This window comes from Amia ocellicauda, chromosome 2, assembly GCF_036373705.1.
Source record: "Amia ocellicauda isolate fAmiCal2 chromosome 2, fAmiCal2.hap1, whole genome shotgun sequence".
Classification (NCBI taxonomy): domain Eukaryota; kingdom Metazoa; phylum Chordata; class Actinopteri; order Amiiformes; family Amiidae; genus Amia; species Amia ocellicauda.
This window is the reverse complement of record NC_089851.1, coordinates 38,777,521-38,800,954: the sequence shown is the minus strand read 5'-3', so window position 1 is coordinate 38,800,954 and position 23,434 is coordinate 38,777,521. Positions and strand designations below refer to the sequence as shown.

Genomic DNA, 23,434 nt, shown 5'->3' with positions numbered 1-23,434 from the left:
AGACGGTTACTGCAACTTACTCTCCTAGACTTCAATCAGGAAAGGCAGTAGGGAGAGAGAAGCAGAGCGTAAAAGGTAGACAGAAGGTCTTGGTTAGATTTCTTAAGAAAGCCATGCATTAGACAGGGAATATATTCAGGGTTAAACATAACACAATTAGACACGTCTCACACATATTCAATATTGAGCCCAAAACAATTCTCACACTGTTTCACCCAAGTCCTGCTTTAATTACAAAATAAGATTCTTCAAGCAAAGTAACTCATCTCCCTTTATTTTTGAATATCCTTTGATTTGAAAGAAAAAAAAATGGATATGAAGATTTAAACAAGAAAAGCGATACTTAGAATTAACTAATAAGACATCCATGTTGAAATGAAGACATCTATGAATATATCGAAGATCTGAATAACCCCTTGCAGTAATGACCTTTACAACATGTCATAACTTATCAGCAATACAATTGATGGCTTGCTATTTTAGTTTTTTTCCGGCACAAAAGCAGTCTATGGTACACAAATAAAAAATATATATATATTTTAAATGTATAACTCAAATGTGCCTTCCTGGTGTTGGAGGATTTTTATTTAACCTTACTTGTCCTTCAGCCATGATATCAGTGGACTGAAGAGACACAATCACACTGAGCTTTGATTCTGAGTACTTTATTTCTGTACTGCAAAATAACACTGGAAGATGAAAATAGTTCCTAAGGGCTATGACCTAATCTGCCTGGATAGACAAAATGTCGCTCTTGCAGTGACAGACCAGGAACCCCCCAGTTATTTCTACTCCTCTTTAGTCAATTCTGCAAATCCACTACACGTGCCTGGTACAGTTAACAAACAGCACGGTCACCAGGGCATTTCTATGTGATTTCTCATGGCAAAATCCACTGATATTCCCTCAATTAAACAAAAAAAATAAATAAACCACAGGTGCTGTGGTTCAGACAAAAAGAAACAGCAAGCAAACAAACAACAACAGCAGAGCCACAGAAGATGTGGATCTTAAGGCAATAACAGGATAGAATAGGATTATACATTGCTTACAAATTGGCACAATTTCACTCTTGCAAGAGAATGGGGATGAGCACAGAACTCAAATTTGTGACATTCACAATTATTTTTCAGTATTATTCAGAATGTCTAAAGAAAGTCTGATAAAAAGAGCCATTATATCTATGCCTATATTTTAACAGATTTTTGGCAGGTATTTGTATAGTCTTAAACAATCAAAACTGATTGCAAACTGATTGCAAACGCCTTGTTTTCAGTTAAAGGTATTTATAGAGCAGTACATAAGGTAACTATAGCTCTAAAACAGATGGTTCTTGATTTGTTACAAACAATATGGAGAAAAAGGCTGGGTCCTAGAACCAGACCTGTGGGCCGACCTGTGAGACTAGCTAAATGCCTGAAAGGAGTGTTGCCATTTCTAACTTTACACACTGGCATTACACTGAGCAGTCAGTGTGGCACAACACTGGTTACCAGCAAGGCCTACTTTACACTGGCTACCAGCATGGTACAGCACTGGCAACTCTGAAGGCTGAACCACAGTAATTATGTTTCACTGCACTGAACAGGTTAACTGATGTATTTATTTTTAAAGCAGATGTCAAGTCACAGTCTACCAGGGATTTTACCAAATTAAAACCGTAAAACTTTTGATTTGAAACATTATGAGAAATGTGGAAGGAATTGTTCTAAATTATTGGTTTGTTTATTTATATTTTAATACCAAATGCTTTTGTCACACAAAGGTATTTAAAATCATGTTCTTTAAGTCTTTCGTCAAGATCTTGCACCTAAACTTGGAGGTGAAAAAGACTTGCATGTCTATTTATGCATTTTAGAAGCCTGTTTTTTATTATTTTTATCACTCGATTTCTTATTCGGGGTGACTTACAATTGTTACAAAATATAACTTTTTTTTTTTTCCCCAACATTTGTATCCATTTATACAGCTGGGCATTTACTGGAGCAATCTAAGTAAATTCCCTTGCAGGGTACAAGGGTACAGCAGTAGTGCCCCCACATGGGACTGAACCCATGACCCTGTGCTCCAAAGTCCACTATTGGGAAGTTAACTGGCTATCAAGGATAAAACTTTTCAGATTAATTAATTATTCATTTCTCTAGGGTTACTGTGCCTGCTACCATGTAAGTGAAACCCCAGCCTCAGCCGGTCTGACTGGGCTCGAGGCAGCCAGCCCGCAATGCGCTGTGCCTACCTCCTTCTGGTCCAGCTGCAGGGAAGACTTGATCAGGTCTCGCAAGGCCGTCAGCTGTTTCTTCTCTTCATCTTGGGTCTGCTTGATCTAAGGCATACACAAAAAATGGCTGTATATATAGAATACTGTTTTGTATACATAACAACCCCACTTAAATATCACAAGTTTTATTTAATGCACACCTGCATAAAGACATGATGAATGCTCCTCAGACTGGGTATGTTTGATGACTATACATGCAGCCAGATGTGACATGCCTGTTGTCTGCCCCCGGGGTACATACAGCAGTATTTGGCAATGTAATGTTTACTGGGGTTTGATATTTCGAAATCAGAAGTTTATATTCCTAGAGGCTTCCACAAGTGCTAAAACAAAAAGAATTAGGAAAGAAGGAAAACAATGCAAAAATGCAAGGATATGCCCTGACACAGGCCACTGAACAATTTGCAGGCATTACTTACATTGTATAGATCGGCAGCCAGCTTCTCAATGTACTGTTTCAACTTGTCTGCGGTTTTTAAGCCATCTTGGAAAAAACTGAAAAACAAAAACAAAAATGTTCAGTTTCTGTAGACCGATCCGGAGAAATATCCAGTGTTCATATCTGAGGAAAACGTATTCCAACTCACCATTTGCAACAAGTGGCAGCATGAGGCTATTTAAAAAAGGGATTCCTTATATATAAATAAAATATTCCTTCATATTTTACACAATTATTTCCCCCCCCCCCATTTACATTCAGTATATATTTGATAACTGTGCAGGGCAGTGTATGAGAAACTAGTGATGGCGTGATAAAGTCAGAGGAAGGTTGAATGGATTTCTGAGAGTTCACTGTCTTCTGAAGTGGATCAGCTGTCTGAATACCTGAATGATATTTCTCAATTCCACCTATACCAAAGATAAAACATGTATAATAATCATATTACTCTCAGTGATCCCAAATGTTGACTTGTGGCGTATTGGTTAGGGCTCTGGACTCATATGGGTTCGAATCCTGGGTGGGGCAGTGCTGTTGTACCCCTGAGCAAGGTACTTCACTTGGATTGCTCCAGTAAAATGCCCAGCTATATAAATGGGTACAAATGTAAGTCGCCCTGGATAAGAGCATCAGCTAAATGACAAAAATTATAATAATAATAAAAAGTAAATCAAATATCATATCTACAAGCAAAGGCTAGACTCAGTTTCTCTCTCTCCAGTGCATTTCTTTTTAATCATTTTTTTATTTTCTTCATCTTTTATCTTCCGTTTCATTCTCACTCAGGCAAGTTGCAATTGTCTAAAAAATAAATAAATAATAGATATCTATATATTGTTAAATCTGTCATTTTAATTCCTCTCTCTAGACACCATCTCACAGCAGTGGTGGTGTTAATTCTGTAGACTGGGAACAAGTGAGAGACACACTGCTTTTATCACATGTGTAAATCATTACATCTTGCATTTCTCATTTGTTTCGGTGTCACAAATGTAAACCCTATGAAAATATCTTTGGAAAGATGGGTGTTGGTTTTTATTTTTAAGCGTTACTGACTTATGGCATGCAAGTTGCTTTCGCAAACCTCTTTGGATGACTTCAGATTAATATTTAAAAAACTAAAAGACAGAGATATCATTACATCATGGTCACGCAATTTTGTATTTTATTCTTGAGTGCAAGATAAGAGCTCATGTGTTTATAAACACAAAAAGAGTCAAAGGATATAGATGATTAGCAGAAAGTCCATATAACAACCAAGCATCAAGAACACAGTATAAATAGACTTGCCAAGAATGAACTGCCAGTACAGCTAATCTTTTTTTCTTTCTTTCTTGAATGGGGAATCCATGTCTCTCTTCTATAACAAACAACTATCGGTTGTATAAAAGGTATTATAATGCCTAACTGAAATAATGTGATTATAATGCTGTATATAAATAAATATGCTGTACATTTGTCTGTATATTACTGTATTCTTTACAATCAAATACTGTGACATTTTTACTGTATGGTACTGTAAATTGCCTACATTTGAAGGACAGTCATTCTCTGGTAAGGAAGCAGGCATTTAGCAGCATGCAAGCTCCACTTGGAAGCACTATTCATATGGAAGTAGAAATAAATCTACCTGTATTAATTTATGAAGCAGTCTTTGTTAAGATGGTGCATTTAACAATAAGACTTGAGATCATTCCCAAAATCATTGATGTAGTTCAATGTATGTGGATATCACAAAATCACAAAACACTACTAATACTTTACTAAGGCCATAGGGCAGTGTAATGGATCAGTGGGTATAGCACTAATTTAAAATATGGATTGTAAATTGTTGCATTAAATTGAGCTACAATAAGATAAAAAAAAAGCAATACACTGAGCTGAACTAGGGCATAGCCCTTGAGTCAGAAATTAGTTTCTGATTCTTAAACCATCCAAACTCGCCAGTATAACTATCTGTTGAAGACTTTACAGTAGTATACTGGAATAATTACAAAGAACTACATTTTTATTTACACTTTATGGTAACTCCAATGGTACTGAATAATCACAGTAACATCTGCTATGAAATTACTGTACATTTTACTGAAAAAGAATGTAAGCATGCATTAACACCTATAATCTGAACACATTATTTGTTCTCAGTGTTAAATCTCTGATAAAGGTATACATGGCCAAAGTATCCTCTTTCTTATGTAATAATTACTAAAATGGTGGTTATCTTTCAAGTTGAAAGCATTGCTCAAAGGGGGAGGGGTTAAGCCTGTTTCCATGGATACCTCAACAAAACACTTTTCCATCAAAGCTTCCTATGGGTCCCTGCGTGTGGCTCTCAAACACTACTGAAATGGTGGATTTACAATTCAAGACTAAAACTGCTTTCAAAAACTGAGCAAAATTGTTGAAAATAAATAATCTTGAGAATTAGGGCAGAACAATGGTGTGAGAAAATATTACAGAGAATGAAATGTTACATCAAGAGCTGTGGGTCGTTAGAATGTCACAAAGGCAATGAGAAATTTGATCACATTCATAACGGAATTCAAAGAATGAGTGAATGGACAAAAATAGACCATGAAAGACTATTAAACGTGTGTGCCCAGAATGTGTGTAGCTGTGATTGCTAGCTAAATACGTTTGAAGTCAAATGCCAGTAAAAACAAATGTCCTCTGCAGAATGGTCTTCAGTGTTCTGACCACCAGTGTAGATTGTACAATGTTGTAATTTAAGGATCTATAAAAGATCTCAAACTTCATTAACAAATGTCCAGGAAATAGACTGACAGTCTGAATAAAAGCTGCCTAACAATATGAAAGCCCATTTTTACAAACACAAAAAACAGTTTAGCGGACCAGATATTGTAGGCATTAGTGTATTTCGCATCACCCTCCCGAATCAGAAGCATTTAGATTGATTAACTTAATTCTCATCAGTTCACCTCCTTGTTGAGCACAAGCCTTTAAGTAATTTAATTTAGTTATCATAATGACAAATCTGCTTATTTTTTAAATATAGTTTGAACTTGCGCCTCATTATTTCATTAATTCACAATTACAGAAGACATTTCTTTGGAACAAAAGATCCAAATTGCCTTTTTATCTACATAATAGGACTTCTCTAGAATTCAATATGCATTCAGATTGCCTACCTTTTTGTTCCCCCCACCCCCTTTGCTTCCTCACAGTTCTACGAGATTAAACACTTACTACTTCCTCGTTTCTTATAATTCAAACATGCAATAAAGGAAACAAATGCTCCAGGACATTAATACTAACAAGGAAATTGATTTGTGAAAATCAGAAAATGTAAGGTTGCGAGGAGCCTACAAGAAAAGAAAAGTGCTTCACCAGCAAAAGACAGTGAGCAGTGTAGGCCCTATGGTTCTCCTAGACTGACCGAGTTTTATCCTTAATGAAAGCATATTTAATTGAAGATGACAGCTGGAAAACATAGGTTCGCTCCTAGGTAATTTAATGATGGCTGATTCAATATAATGCTGCACTGAACTTGCTGTTCATAGCACAGGTCATTATAAATTATTTCTGTGCTGGTCTGCTCAGTTCTTCTTGCCTGGCTGGAGCTGAGCTAATTACAGTACCACAAGGGTTGACCTCATAGTTCTTCAACTTCTCAAGCTGCTCTCTAGTGTGTACAAAGTTAGCCCAAATTAACTCGGCAAAGGCCACACATTTGGACAGCAGCCACATTCTTGTGCATGAAAAACCCCGAAACAAAACAAAAAGGGAAAACTCCTGACATCTAAATAAGAATTACTGTGACAATCTACAGTTTCACCCCTTGTTGTACATTGCATTTTGTTATATGCAAAAAATGTATTTTTGTTTTTTTAATATCATATGTGATCTGTAAATATGCTAACACACTCTACTGCTTTAACTCATATATCAGTTGGCATACAGGCTTCCGTGTTAAAACTCAGGATTCACGGATTCCTTCACGCTCAGCTTTCAGAAATCCTTTCCCAATCTGCTCTTAACAGAACAGAAGGTAACCATGACAAACTAACACCTAACTCCACAGAACAACATGAACAGAGAGAAGAGAGTCAAGAAGTCAAGTAAGAAAATGCTATTTTTAACATTCAAGTTTAAGGGATTTTTGTTTCCAGGAAGAATTTAATGAACATAAAAGGAAAGGCGATACAAGGATATTTGAATACATAAGTGAAGTCTGTGCCATGTTTTCATATAAAATCATGTTCTATGATGACAGAATGCGTATCAACATATAGAATTTCATGTATATATAATGTCATAAAAACAATTTACTTTAATAAGACTACAAATGTTGGAAATGTGTAAATGAAACAAAACACAAATACAAATTTTATTTGTTGTTTAGTAGACTAATGACTGGAAAATAATTCTCTCTATTAGAAAACTGTGTGAAAACTGTCCTGACAGCCCAACAGACTCTACAGGATACCAGACTTTGGACACTTGGAGTTGGTTAAAGTGTTTACTTACTTGCATTGTGCGTGGTAATACTTGATTAGGTTTTGAAGAAGATCCACCCCCTTCTTTGTCTTGATTTCATTCACTTTAATGAGATACTAAAAGAGAAAAAAAAGGTACAAATTAATGCAGATTACTCTAAAATCTTTCTAAAGCAGTAGGAGTTTCCTTGAAAGCCACAATTCAAATTCAAATTAAATAACATTTCCAGTTGACAAGTCCTTGTGCATCATGTTAAAAAACAGTTGACTGTTGAACAACTGTGATAGAATGTAGTGGGAAACAGAATGCAAGCATACCATTTGTTTGTGATGTGTTTTTATTTCACATTCATTTATTTAGGAATAATAGGACAACATGTGATCAATGCCCTAAAAAATGATGACACAAAAATGAAAAACAGAGATGTGATTATCAAGAGTGGAAGAATTCAACCAAAGAAAAAACCCTGATATAGTAGTGATGTTAGCAGTAAATAAGGTCTCAATGAACACAAGTGAAATACCACATGTGCTTCCAGAAGCTTATATACAGCTTATGCAATAAAGATGTAGAATGCAAAAACACCTGGAGATGATGGAACAGTGGAGATCCTAAAAAAAGCTGGAGAAGAAACAGAAAATTCTTTGCACAAAGTGTCTCAGAATTAACAATGGAAAACACAACTATTACCATCACAAAGGTGTTAACACATTTCCTTCACCAAGTAAATGTAACATGAAGGATCATACTCAAGACGTCTGAGACGTCAAAGAAATCAAAACATTGAGGAAACCTACATTAACCGTATTAAATACATCTACAAGAATGTCATATCAACATTCCTACTCCACCAAGACACTGACAAGATCAAGATCTGCAAAGGAGTAGGTCAAGGAGATACAATCTCTCCAAAACTTGTCATGGCAAGACTTGAAGAAAATTGAATCAAGATTAAAGGAGCTCACTTGAACAACCTATTATTTCACAATGACATCATTATGTTTGTAAAAGCACCTGAACACCTGCAACTTCGAATTCTAGGATTCGATAAGGAATAAGGAAACTGGTCTCAAAATGAACTTGCATAAGACCAAAGTCAGGTTCAACAGCTTTGTCAAAACTAATAAAATTGAAGCAGATTGAAAGATAATTGAAGTCAAAAGCTGTCTACCTTGGACAACAAATTATTTCAGATGGAGACCTTATAGATGAAATCAAAAGAAGAGTAAAAATGGGATGGAGTGCATTTGGAAGGAATGGCATGCTAATGAAAGGGAATTGTATGATCAAAATATACTACCAGGGCTCACTAATGGATTTGAAATCTGGCAACTATAATTATAATTATCCCGAAATTGCAAACACAAAGAGGCATAGAAAGAAGTATAATTTTAATAATAATAAGAAACATAAAAACAAATACATGGATCTGAGAACAAACACACATATGTAACATTATTGCAAGATAATATGGGCCAGACATATTGCAAGAAGAATAGAACAAAGATGGACAGAAGTTGTTAAGGAATGGACAACAACATGAAAAAAAGGAAACCATATAAGAGATGGGAAGATAAGCAGCTCTGATGGCATCACTTGGAAAAGAGAGACTGTACATCAATAATCAGTGGAAACCTCTTGGGGAGACCTTTAAAAAAGGTGCTAACTTAAAATATAATGTATAATTAGGGGTTCAGATTTTCGGGTTTTATTTTTCCATGATTCAGGTAAAACCCTAAAACTCTCAAGAATTTGAAATGGCTGTCAGCGAATCAGTGGAAAACTACTGCAGGCAACTGCTTCAATTGCCCAAGAATAATATAGCAATGCTGATGGAAAACTTAAATAACCAGTTCAAAAAAATGTGATACTTATACAAATGTTATATTTTTGCAGGGCATTGTAGAGTTACGATTTGTGCTTCAGTTGTTGTTTATTTGTAGAATGTGTTTAAGATGAGATTGAGATGTAGAACATTTCAATTCTAATCAGTCAATTCTTCTTTCTGACACAAAGCAAAGTAATCACCAGCCAGCCAGCATGAAATAAGACTAAGACAAGAAAAACTGCTCACCTCGCACATCTGCAGCTGAAAGAGTCGCCTTTCCTTTTCCATCTCCTCTGCTATCTCTGCTCCCGTGATCTCCGTGCGGATCATCCCATGTTGCTTGGCATGCTCCCGCTTCTCTTTCTCAATTTTTGTACTGTACAAAAAGTGAACACAAAGTTAGTAAACACATCCACTGTACCAACCTCTCCTTGGTTGCTTTTACTGTTCAATTTCTCCACTTCGACTCTTCAGAAGAAGACAGAATAGCAACTTAAAATGAATGAACCCGGGGTCTAGGTAGTTGATTCAATGATGTTTCAAGTGCTTCACCTGAATTTGCAGGTTGGTGGTCTCAGTATTGAACTTGTATTGTATGCATTATAACCTAAGACATATATGCCTCGGTTCCACTGTCTAAAGCGTCCGTGCCGTGCCGTGCCGGACACGTCCCAGAGCTTTATGTAAAACCAGGGCATTGTAGCAAGTCCGTCCCCTGTTGTGGGAGGAGCAGAATGATTGTGGGTTTGGTTTGTGTTTCGCTTTAAGAACCAAGACAGAGAACAACACTACAAGCGACAGAGCCTGATGTGGAAAGGACTTTTGTGTCCATTTTATTCTGTATATATATACACATGTATGTTGCTTTACATGATTGGAGACAGCGTAATAAATACACATTTCTGTTAAAAGATATTAGGAAGAGCTAACCATATATACTTTATATTTATAAACTTTATATTTAGACAGGCATTACGTTACCGTAAGAAAATGTTTCCATGTGCAACAATAAAATAAATATTTGCTATTTATTATTATTATTACTGTAATCATCAAGATATGTGCTAGTATATATATTTTAAATGGCCCAACTTGACTCCCTTAACTTATTATTCTTACTATAGATTTGTAACTGCAAACAACACTTTTTGCCGTATTATTTTTAATTTACTTATCAGACGTCCTTAACCAGGGCAAGTTACAGTTGAAACAAAATACACACGTTTCACGATTAATCATACAGTAACAGCAGCTACAATATAGCATGTTATAATGTAACTAAAGTGTGCACGTTTCAGTCATGGCGATTATGGACGCATTTATTAAACCAGTCCTTAATGTTTTAGAGGGAAACCCAGATCTGCTGTATTTATTTATTCATTAATTAAACTTGTCAATGGGCACACGTTAACTGAACGTCCGGTTGTTCATAAAATATTAATAAAATCGGCTGCTACCGATCCGATTATTATCCTTCAGTTTATTGTAACTCGTCGCGGCGCTGCACCGGTCCTGTGAAATCCGTGTTCAGCAAGTTTTTGTTTCTGTATATGAATTTCACTCCATGCTGCTAATAAAACAATTTTTTTTCTGATCGCACACAGCACTTGAGATTATATCTTCCGACGTATTGTAGCTGATCTCTTCCCTGTCTGTCTATAAGTCAACCACACATCTCCGCTTCTGAAAGCAAAGTATTTCCTCAGTGGGCATGACAGATGCTTACGACCATGTCTGGCACCAGATAGTTAATCGTCCACAAAACCTGGAGCCAGTGGAAACGCCCATTTAAGCATCCGGGGCCGGACGCGTCTGTCAGTGGAAACGGGGCAATAGTTAACCAACATTCAAGAACACATTGAATTTGGGAATGCACTGAATACTGGTAATAAGTCTCAGGTGGATATTAATCTTAACAAGAGCAGCAACAATAATTCAGCTTTTAATCCATGATTTGCACTATTTCCCAAAAGAGTTCATATTTGTATTTTATGCAGGAAATTAAAACAATGTGATGGGTGAAAAGTATTGGATGGTTGTGCAGGGTAACCATTATTCTTTACTCATAGTCTGGGTTAATTACTTGACTCCAAAACCTTGAACCCATAAATTAACACAGGCTTCTTGTTAAGCATAAAAACAGTTTAAACATCTGAAAGCACAATAATAAATTCATTTTACGTCCCTTCCCCCTAACAAACCACACACTACAATAAACATATATAAAACTTACAATTTGGCTTCATAATCCTTCCATGCCTTGTCAAATGGCTTTTTTATGTCCTAAAAAAACATAATAAAAACAAAAACCAATACAGAATAATTGTATGTAACTTTAAACACTTACACATTTACATATCAAAAGTGGGTCAGTAAATATATATTGTGCTTAAAGAAGTAATCTTCAGAAAATGAAATTATTGAACTGAATAATATATTCTACACTTGCATAAAATAAACATAACTTTGTTAATGAAACTAAATTCTTGGTTTACAGTTACCCAAGATGTGAAATACAGTCTGTTAATACTAGAAAATAAATGTCAAGCATAGGAAAATTAAAGTCATAAAAGTTCTAGCATTTTCACATTATTTTTTATGATGTAATATATTACTCCAGGACAAAGAAAGTAATTTCCAGCGCATATAAAAATGTATTGATTCTCATCTTGAATTGCCAAAATAAGTGTGTATTAAAACAAAACAATCTGATGAGGTATATTTTAAAGACATCAGCAGCATTTAATTTCAAGGGGAAAAGTAGCACCAAGACTGCAAAGTGATCCTAACAAATTTATATAATTCGTGTCTTTCAAAGAGCTGACATTAAATGGTGTCCTATACTAATTTGATTAATTGAAAGTGTAACTATAGTGACTGAGTTACATTAAAGGGGTTTTAAAAATGCTCTTATAACTTATTTTGCCTCTTCAAAATAATTCTGTGGGTGTCAGTGCTAGTGGGCGTCTGCAGTTAATTGGATAAAACCAGTTCCATCTCATCTCAGCATCTGCTGACTTGACAAATATTTCGTGGTATATTTAAGCAATGCATTCATGCAAGGAGAACACCACAGTAGTGGGAAAAATTGGAAGTGCTATAACTTATGGTCTCAGCAGATTTCACTTTGTTTTTTAAAATATATAATTCATTGCAAAGCAATAGAATAAGTCATTTGAAAATTAAACAAACAATATAATACTTTACCACAGACCTTAAATGGACAATAAGTGAAATTGCAAATCAAGGATCGTTTTGGTAAATGTGTGCTCCTGAAAATAATATGAGGGCACTATACTAAATTAAGAGATTTAAAATGATCAATACAGAGCCAGGTGGCTAAGCAACTTCTTTTGATCAGAAATGAGGGAGTAACAACATGGGTCAGAGCAGCATATCAACTGTGGTGGTAAGGGCAGAAAAACTATTCCCCCATGAGCAGACTTCAAACACTGGCCTGCATGAGCTGGCAGCCACAATCTTACCCCTTTCACTCCTTTGAGATCTCCTTTCAGCAGCGAATCCAGGGTGAAGATGACATTATGGCTCAAGCTCTGGAGCTGGAATGGAGAAGCATGCTAGTGAGAATGACACCATAATAATAGCACAAAATTAATTTCAAGGAGAAGAAACCTAGAGCTGTAAATTCCAAACAGAACAGAGAAGATACCAGATAGTAATCAAAGAACATTGGTTGATGTTATGGATGCATTAAAATTATAATACAGAAAAATTTCAAAAATTAAACTATTGACAGAAGTCAAAATAAACTACACAGAAACCTGGCACAGGTTTGGTAGACACGAGCAAGTACAGAATACAGGGCAAGATTCTGTTAACGGATGGTTTAGGGGTAGAATGTAGCTTTTATAAATCATTTAGAAGAGAGATGGTTTTGAAAAGTGACTCTCAAAATACATACACACCTCAACCCCCGATATCATGCGATACGATATATAACCTCATATATTGTTTACTGTCTTGTATACACTTGTGTAAATTGGAATTTGTAAAATGTATTATGCCTTGAACTGCACTTCGTATTGCTCTTTTATTTTGTAAGTCGCCCTGGACAAGGGTGTCTGTTAAGAAATAAATAATAATAATAATAATAATAATAATAATAATAATAATAATAAGGTAAAGCAAAAATAGTTTTGAAAGTTGAAACAAAGCCAAGCACATTTACAACATTTTTAAACTTTAACTCCAATCCTTACTGCATAAACAATTGTCTGTGAATTGTGCATTTTCCTAAGTATTACATGCAAACCAAATGATTGATGTCTGATGAAACCTGGCCACATGGTTGCATTTAGCAGGGTTTAGTACCGCTGTTGTCATTACATATCATCTTTTAAGTAAGCTAATCAAATATTTGTTGTAATTAAGAGAAAGGGGATACAATTAAACCACTGTAGAACAGATTTATCTACTGCATACACTGTGTTAGTTCTAACAACAATGACGACAACTACTACTGGAAATGCTCGAGGCAAAAGCAAGTTCGATTGTCTGGTACCTGAGGGGAAGTGCAGGAGGGCGTTAGGTGTGCTTATGAGCAAAGGAGTATCGTGAATATAGACTTTCTTCTCCATTGAGAAACCGATCTGGATAACGGACCTTGGACTGGACATTGACCATGAACTACAAGACCCCCCATTATGAACCAAGGAAACGAGACCGCCTTCTGAACTGGATTGTTTGCCGAGTGTTTTATTCGGGAATTGGAGAAGTGGCCTGAACATTGTTAGGTTTACAAGAATTGTGTTAGTCAAGCCCCACACCTGGGTCAGGCATTATTTTTAGCTGTCCAGCCTTACACACACACACACACACACACACATATACTGTATACTGTAAATGTAAACTTATGTCCCTTAAGAGGTCTTTCTCTCCTCTTACACACATCACTCAACTCATTGAGTGTTACAAATAAACTGCCATTGCAAAACGTGTGGCAATCTTTAAATAAGCCAAAGATCTTTACTGCCTGAGCTGCGTTTAAGAACCAATTTGTTTCCATAGCTTCATGTATATAAAAAGACAAACTTCTAACTTCTTCTAGGCCTACAGAGCATGGCACTCTAACAAGACCTGTCCTTCAGTCTATGGAGTATCATTGCTGTAGGGATGTTATTCTAGTAAAGATATCTCCCTTTGAAGGCATGGTGAAAGCAGTGTGTACACGGCGTTACACCACAGGACAGACACAGCTGTTCCTCCCATTTCATAAAAGGCTCAGGAATGGATATTTCACAAACAATGTGATGAGTTTTTTGTTGTTTTTCTTTTACAAAAAAAGATAGACCTTTAACAAAAGTATCAGGTTTCTGCAGAGCATTCAATAATATGTAAGTAGCACTTAAATAACTGAGCTTCTTTAAGCCCAAGATGAAGTTCAGGATGCGTTTCCTGCTTACCTTCCGTACTTTTGTTCTTAATATATCCACACATACTGCTGGCATGACATAGCTTCCTCTGCCCTCCATTTAACAAAACAATATGTGATAATATTTCATTGTCCACTTAAAGGCCCTTTTCAATGAAAAGCTAATCAGAATGCACATCTTTTGATTTAACATGTTCCTACTTTCTGTGCAGATTTAAGTCTCTTTCAGTAAGAAGATATGAACTATATCGAGGTACAAAGAAAATGTAACATCAAAGCATGCTGTTCAATTAAAAACCAGTAAAGCCTGCCTTTCTTACAGACTTGGATTACTGTGAATGAGACACAAATCATGTCCTCTGCATAACCTTTATACCATTTACTGAAAACACAAATATTCAAGAGCTTTAAAAATCACATGTGTTCTCCCTAACTCTCTAGCTCCATGGCCCAGAATGGGGTTCATGTTGGGAGAGAGAAATGTAATTCCCAAGCCCAGTACTGTGAAAAGCTGACATGACAATGATCTAGGCATACATAGAGACAAGACAAGTTTTTTGCCATATTTTCAGAAAGTCTTTCTTGTCATATTTTTTGAAATTGAATAGTGCAGTTTATTGTCAAGACCCTAAAGACAAACCAGTTAGGATCAGCTATACACAATGCAAACCAGAGGCTTACCAAATTTTTCAGCAGAGCGGACAACTCCTTGGTGAGGGTAGAAAACTTCACAAAAGCTGTTCCCAGGTCTGGGTTGTCACGGCTAATGAAATTACTTCCAAATTTATCCAGAGCTTGTGCATAGTTCTCTTCATTTTGAACATGATCTGTGGAGTGGGGAAAAGGCAAATAAGTTACATCCTACACAATTATTTCAAAGCAGATTGGACCAAGTTGTAGCCGTACTAGCAATGCTTGTGTGGGTGTCTGTCAATGTCCAGTAAACACAGGTGAAGTGTGTGGGTCTTCAACTACAAAGTCAAGTTGTATATTGGATATATATATAGACTTACGTACGTTGCCAAACTGTTTGTTATTGATTTCTGATTTGATAAGCTGTGAAATGTCATTATATGTCAACTTATGAACTTTGCTAAACCAATAGGCTGCTTGTTTCACACTCCATTGCCACAACTAGACTCTACATATACAAACACATACATAAAAACAAAGACTTAACACATTGAATGCAGACGCCAGAGTTTGAAGAGCTAACTGTACCATGCATGGCACTACCAAACTGAAGTCTAAGGGGTAGTAGTCCCATCCTAAGAGAAAATGTATTATACACCACAAAATACTAAAAACTAAAACCAAAAACACCATGGATGGGCCGCACAAACAACCTTAATTACTTAGATGGAATCAAAGCCTAAGAGTTTCGATCATCTGTTAGTTGAAAGAGCTTAGTCATCTCTGTGCCACATTATCAGCTCATCTGCTTCCCAAAACTAATAAAAACAGAGATTTTGTGGGCTGTGGGAAAGATAACGAGCAAAGACTAGGCTTACATTTAAAATAAAACAAAAAATGTTTCTAGCTGGCTGTTCTGATTATATTTAGGATTTCATAATAACAGTGCAGTCCGTCACAGAAAAAGTAATTGCTCACTGGAGTTCCTGTTTTGAGGAAGCATATCAAGCACTGTTTGCTTACTAGTAGTTATTTTATCTCAAAATCTCAACCAGTTGTCTTTATAAGGAGGCCAGAGGCATTATCAGATTAAAGTGTTTATACAAACCTAAATAAGAATATTTGTGTTTGCTTTCCCAAATGATTGAAAGATTATATTGTCAGAGAAAGTGACTTTTGACCACTATGGCAGAAGCAACTATTCAGCCCTTTAGAAACGTTTTCTTCTCAGTTATTAATTAGGGCAGTGGTTTTCAAACCGGTCCTGGAGTACCCCCTGCCCTGCTGGTTTTTGTTCCAACTGAGATCTTAATTGCTTAATTGAATCTTTAATTGACCTAACAAAGCAATATACCATTCAATTAAGTAATTAAGACCTAGGTTGGAACAAAAACCAGCAGGGCAGGGGGTACTGCAGAACTGGTTTGAAAACCCCTGATTTAGGGTGAAAGGTGATTGAAAAAATATATACCAATCTGTGTCATCGTTGTGTGCTTGGGGACACTGTCACTTTCTATGATGCTTTCGTTACAGTCACAAAAAGCTAATATGAATTGTCTCCAAAATGCACAACGTACATTTATAGAAACATTTATAGAAAACAACTGAACTGTATTCCATCACTTGGAGATCCTGGCAATTAAGCAAAGGTATTTAAAATTACATTGATGAGTTGATATGGAGCTTTTAATGCAAATGTAGTATAGATAACTTGGTAGCACTAGATTTAAGTTACACACAATTAAAAAAATAATAGCTGGAATCAGATCTTCCTGAAAACCATAGTACTGAACCTTTTAAAGTTCCAGCCTAATACCCAAGAACAGACGTTGTACATCATACACAATAGCAACACAGTCCTATGACTGTTCAGGGCCATGTTCACAGAGCTACAATACGGATAGGTTGAAAGCATCATCTTATATTAATTGCATTAAAATAAAACACATAAAAAATAAAAAATAAACTATAAGCTATACAATATGACAGAACATACTTGACCAGCCCATATTTTCATAATTACCATTCCCAATTTCATAGCATCATCATACAACAAAGGAAAGAGTCCTTTTAAAGATTGAAAGTGCTAAGATACAGTCCTCTCTTGTTTTCCAGCCTCATCTGGGTTTAATTTTTCATGTTTTATGATATAGATTCCCTTGGCAGAATGACATTATTAGGTCATCTCTCTTTTTTAAACCCCTAATACGGGAAAAAGCACTACACTTCTCTACCAGCAGGTGGCTGGACACCTAGAATATGTCTGCAGCTGAGTGCCAGTACATGTTGGGACATACTTGGTTGTTTAAATGATAATTCAATTGAAAAACAATCACTGAACTTTTACACAAATTTGAAAAGCACACTGTTATGTTACACATCTTTAAAGTTGCTGCTACATATAAATAGATGTTTAGTCCTCTACTTTATTATTTTTAGTGGATTCTACCACACAGATTGGAACCTCATGGATTTCAAATAAAAACAAACATTATCTGAAATTATTTTTTAAAGGGTTTAAATTACACTGCCTCAAAGGATCAGATCAGATTATTTCACTCATTTCTGCCAAATTCACAATTTTCTAAGATTAATAAAATATGCCAAGTACATAATGCTTGGTAAGACATTGCATTTAGTTTTGATGTGTAATATTTGAGTTGAAAAAAATTACTAGGACTGAAGTCAGGGGAGTTTCTAGACTTCAAGTTTTAGGGGGGCTTTGAAAGGTGTCCAGGATTGGGGGGTTGCTGACAGTGTTTTGCAGAGTTACTTTGTCATTCTTGGATTCTTTTGTTGTATTAGTTTTAGGGAGGCTGAGAGAAAATACAAGGGGTAGCTGATGGTGTTCTGTTGGACTGTTTGACCGTGCCGTTACTTCATAATCTTATTTTATTTTGGGGGGTGGGGGGGGGCTGAGAAAATACAGGGTAGACTGTGTGGGTGCAGCAGCACCTCACCTTCCACTCTGGTAGGTATATCTGTGAAGGTTGCAAATACAGATCTTATGCTTCATTCAGAGAATTTATTAAGCCACACATGCAACCAGACTTTGTGGTACTACTACTGACCAGCAGCACTCAATCCCCAATCCCTTGTGTATCTGCATCAGAGTTTAAGTTGATCATGGCAAGGAGCCAAAGCCTCCCTGCAAAAGTCTACAGCCACATGCAGTAATTGTCTACTATCGGATGTTTATAATAGAGGGCAAAGGTCACCTGTGGTTGATTTGTTTTGTTCTTGTGTTTTCATGCAATGACCCTGGTTATAATATCACACACTGCCAAATGCAACTGACATATTTGGTAAATAAAGCCTTCAAAACAGACCTGTCAAAATCTTTAAATCATTGTAATAGCTATACATTATGTCACAGCGGCAAAAGAAGCAGTACTGAGCCCTTCTAGCCCAGCGGGAGTCTGGGGATGAGAGGAGAGGACCTGGGATCATTTCAAAATGGCCTTTGTTTGATTGCAAAGTGGGGAAAAAGGCAGAAATATACTACTTAAGACCAATTATAAAATTAGTATATAAAATATAAATAGGCTATTAGTGTGTTTCAGTAATCCTTCTTTAGCTCAGATTGAAGACTATCTAAACTGATCTTAGCTACTGGCACCACATCTGTTCATCTCTCCAGTGAAATGAAGACTGACTCACAACACACAATGCAACTGCGGTGAAGTGTCTTTCCAACTGTTCCCAACCGAGTCTAGTACTGCCAATCGCCCTTTATTGGGCAGGGACATCTCCTGTGGTAGTGACACATGAACATGAACATGAAGTGAACATGCCTGCTTACAGAAAAACACACACGGCTAACAGAAGAGGAGCAGAGTAGTGACAGGTCTCTACAGGTCCACTTCCTTTAATTAAAAGCTGTTTAACTGCAAACCACATACACAATTTAAGCCTATATCTATATCTATATATAAAATAGCCTTTGAGATTTGCTTCCTGTCTTCCTCTGTATATCTATTTGCCTGTCATTTAGTTCTAGCTTTTCATAGAAAAACAGACTGAGGTTACTTACTTAATTATCACAGTATTTTATATGTTAAAATCTGTGTTTTAAAAGCAGAGCACAATGGTGTAGTCAGAATTCTATTTTTAAAAATGTACCATCTGTACTTATCCAGATTACAGTTGTATTTGTCTTGTTTACAAACAGAACATTACCGAGCTGGAGAAAATAAACAATTAAATTATTCTCCACCCGTTGATAGTATTTTTGATCCTCACAAAAAAGGCTTACAAAGTAGTAGAGAGTTTGAAGGTCATCTCTGTCTTTTTCAATTGTTAATATCCTATTCAGAGATTCACGTTATCTTATAGCAGTCGTAATAATGAGAATAATAGTAATAACAAACTGTACACGTCCATTCAGTATGTGGCTTTTGAGGATGATCAGAACTGGTCATACATAACTTTAGGGGTTCATTTCTGTTTTGGGGTATTTACTTTTCATTATAAAAATGTAATTGTTCAAAGCTTCTACACAGCCTTGTGTACAGAAGTGGAATTCTGGCCCATATTCTGTATCGTATTCCGGCTCGTATTCCGAACGCTGCAAGCGAATGCGTGGGCGCAGCGTCCTTAGCATCCGAATGCAAGAGTTTCAAGAACAGTGAATAATATAGAAATACATTAGACAGAGAAAAACGCTTTTGCTCAAACGTCAGGAGATTGAAGTCCCATGAAAGGAAAAGTGGCAGAGCACTCTGTGTTGTCACCAGTTAAAGCAGGCAGAGGGGGCCTGAGTGACATAGGCAGCTTTATTATACAAATGCATTCACTGAGTTCCTATGGTAACATCCCGCTTTGGGGAGTATCCTCGACTTGAAAGATAACTCTGGTTATTGCTATCATTTTTGGTTACCAAAAGTATAAGTAATGGCTGGGGCAGTATTCAGCTTCTTTGTACTTTGTACAAAGTACTACTACTTCTATCAGCTGCTGACTTTGTAGTTCCCTATTTAGGCCTAGATTATGCATTTTGAAATTTTGCATTTGAATCATGCTGCTCAAACCAGCAATGTCACAAATGAGAACAGCAGATGAATGAAGACCACAAGAGTTTGTTTAAACACTGATAACCACAAATCAGAGACACAGCAGGGTTCTTACCTTGACCTGAATTGTATATTGCCTTCACAGATTTCTTCACTTTCTGTAGAGCTGTCCTGTCTTGGTCTAAAGCCTGAGGAAGCAAAAACGAAAGAAGACAAAAGTTTAATATTTATGTGAAGTTTATTCTGCTTTCTCAACAGTTTTTAAATTATTCCAGCAATCTTCACTAATTCATGTTGCCATTTTGCACAAACTCATTGAGACAGGTCAGCCTGTCAAGACAGCTCTGTTGGGGGGGTTGCTTCTCCTCAGTGTTGGCAGATATGTCTCATTCAGATTATTTGCGCCAGGTATTTGGATGTATATCCGAGACTGCAATCAGAGCTCTCACCACAGCTGCGCCTCACCTTATTTAACCTCCCTATTTTTCTTTCAACCCCAGACCCCATAGCACCACAGCCCAGCTTCTGCCTTGGAGTGTCGCCGAGACAATTCCCTTGTCCGTTTAGTTTAATTTGACTTTCTTTTGTTAGTTTATTACTTTAGAACTCCTCCATGGGAGTTGGAAGACTCCTCTGCAAGAAGGATATACTTTATTTCATCTACAAACAGAATACAAATGCCTAAAGGCTAACCTTGAACCCTCTGTGTCCTCTACTCCCTGTTACACTGATCTTCTTATTCAATTAGTATCTAGCTGAGTATTCCCTCTGTCCAAAGAAAACCCAAACATGTGTCTAATGGTGCTTTATTACATGTATTTCCTTGTTCTCTGTCCTTGTTCTTGGGAGTGCACTTCTTTTCATAATTTGGGTTTTATAGTTTTAGTAAAAAAAAAAAAAAAAAAAAAAAAAACCTGTCAGGCAGGAGATTCCACACTGCGTGATTGCGGTTTCATAATATTGAATAAAGTTTTTGAAAATTGTTTGGACTCTGGCGCAATCAGTTTGTTAACAGCAGATCTTTCTTTAAAGCAAGAGCATAGATTGAACATCATTTCAAAACCTGCCTGAAAGGTTTTGTGAAAAAGCCTTACTTAAAAACAGGTAGCTTAATAGTAAACGCAAAAACCATAATCAAAACAAAACTAAAAACACAACAATCAAAGCAGTAAATGAAAGCAATTTTAGCACGGCCAGTTTTTCGTACGTGTGGTTTTCGTGACTGCTTCAGCGGTTATCTATCTCAATAGTGTCCATCACCATATACTGTAAACTAACCACCTTCACAGTCTGATGACCAAGTACATCATATAAAACAACAATAGGTAAAAATGCTGTAATGCAAAATATGGGTAAATCTGGACTTTAATAGCACATTATTAAATTACAAAACAATACTGCAAGACATTTACAACTTGTTCACAAAAATTCAGTGCAGGTTTTTAACAAGGTCATAAGGACCGGACATAACATTTCTGAATGTTAAAACTGCTATGCAAAAACATTGTGACTATGAATAATATAATGATAATATTTAAATAGATTTGGTGCAAGAATACTATATATTTTTTTTTTACTGCTGTTTTTCTTGTGTTTAACCAATCTATCATTAATACAAACTATTTCTGTATCCCCAAGATGCTTTGATGACTTGAGTTTGTACTGTTATTTGGCCAGTTAAGGACTCAAGAACTTTGGTGGAGCAAAACCACTGTCAGAGAAATTATCCAATAAATAAATGATGACATCAAGATTAATATAAGAAATTAAAAAGTGCTTCTTAATATTATTAGTATGCACTCCGTTGGCTTATGCCTCTACCAAAGGCCATTTTAGATTCTATTTTCTGTTGGAGTTGTGACACTGTCCTGAGGGAGCCTGCTGCTTTATTTGTTCATTGCATACTCCAGGCCAGGACTGAAAGAGATAAATGTCACTATGTTTTATCATTAGATTAAGTTTTCTGGTTTTAGGAGCTGAGGAAATTGGTATGTACCAGGACCCAAATTACATTTTTGTCAAACTGCAAATTCTAAACCTGCTTAGATACCACTGACTACCGGCTCAGCTTTTGGGATTGGTGCCGTTAGAAGTTTTGATTTAATCCGGGCCTAGATGTGATTATAATATGCATGTGACAGTGAGCGGATTTTGAATGAAAATGTTAAGGTGGATGTAGCACTTAAAAATGATGAGCAGCTGCTATATTTGTGTACACCTTGAGAAAGTGAAGGAATTATTAAAAAAAACGGGGGATTTTCTTTTACCACACCCATGGTTTCATTATTTTTTGTCTTCATCAAATGCAAAGCTGATTTTGTTGGAAAAAAATACTTGACATTAATTATAATACTCTGACAACAAATGCAAAGTGGAAAATAAATAAATAAATCAACTGAAATGTGACTGAAGACCTGCATTGTACCTGATTACTAATAATTTTTACTACCCACCAAAAACAACCAATAATCCCCTAAACCATATAATTCTGAATGATTATGGTTTTGTGCCATTATAGACTATCCTGATTAAGTCAATGTGCGGCTAGTACCATCTTTAGAAGGACAAAAAGGCAATTATTCACCATAATGAAATGATCTACTGAATACATCTCCTCCCATTAACTTGTGGAGCCTCTTCCCTTTCAACACTTTTTTTATTCAAGAGACACAGATAACTTCTGATACCAGTTCTACCGATTACAAATGTACATATTCCTTTAACTATGTAAATTGCATAATGAAAAAGTGAAGAATACTGAGCTATTTTTGGGGAGTTGTGCCATGTACAACCAACTGAACTATAAACTGTGATGTTTGGCAAGCACCCAGTCCTGTTAAAAACTGTGCAGTATTTATTTTAAGAGCATAAGAGGGGTCTTACTCCTACAAGATTGCAATAACATCAGGCTATCTAGTATCTCTTGTGGTAACTAAGTTTCATACATTTTCTGTCTGCTGCTTATTTGTATGTTAGATTTTAAACCCTGCTGGATAGTCGATCTTCCAAGTTTCCTCTCAGGATGATCGCTGTTGGCATGAAGAAAAAAGATTCGGGTATTTGATGTTACTTAGATTTTAAATTTGAGGGCTTTTCAAAGTTACAGTTATAAACCACATTAACAAAAACAATGTTATATTTCTTTGTACTTATTCATGACATGTCCAAAAATAAAGTGTTAAATAGCACCCACCACTCCCTATGCAGTTGAAACTAATACCTTACTGACTATATCAAAGAGTGATAAAGTGTGTTGATGTGTTCCTTTTATTCTTACTATACATTTTCCTTTAAGATCTATATAATGCAAGATTCTACAATCAATATCTGTCAACATCCAGTACACTACCTCACAACCATGTGCATTTGGTTTCATTTCAGAAAGCACAAAAAA

General features: G+C 36.1%; 1 protein-coding gene across 4 annotated transcripts in view; it reads right to left on the bottom strand.

The window, feature by feature from the left end:
* Positions 1 to 23,434, bottom strand: part of asap1b (ArfGAP with SH3 domain, ankyrin repeat and PH domain 1b) — a 123,421-nt gene that overhangs the window by 41,177 nt on the left and 58,810 nt on the right. For all 4 annotated transcript variants that reach the window (XM_066723444.1, XM_066723442.1, XM_066723445.1 and 1 more), the window contains exons 4-11: positions 20,156 to 20,228; positions 15,077 to 15,222; positions 12,489 to 12,563; positions 11,237 to 11,286; positions 9,250 to 9,379; positions 7,206 to 7,291; positions 2,698 to 2,773; positions 2,237 to 2,323 (exon numbers count right to left, since the gene is read on the bottom strand). In XM_066723444.1, coding sequence (XP_066579541.1) covers positions 2,237 to 2,323; positions 2,698 to 2,773; positions 7,206 to 7,291; positions 9,250 to 9,379; positions 11,237 to 11,286; positions 12,489 to 12,563; positions 15,077 to 15,222; positions 20,156 to 20,228 — 723 coding nt within the window. The remainder of the gene's footprint in view (positions 1 to 2,236; positions 2,324 to 2,697; positions 2,774 to 7,205; positions 7,292 to 9,249; positions 9,380 to 11,236; positions 11,287 to 12,488; positions 12,564 to 15,076; positions 15,223 to 20,155; positions 20,229 to 23,434) is intronic.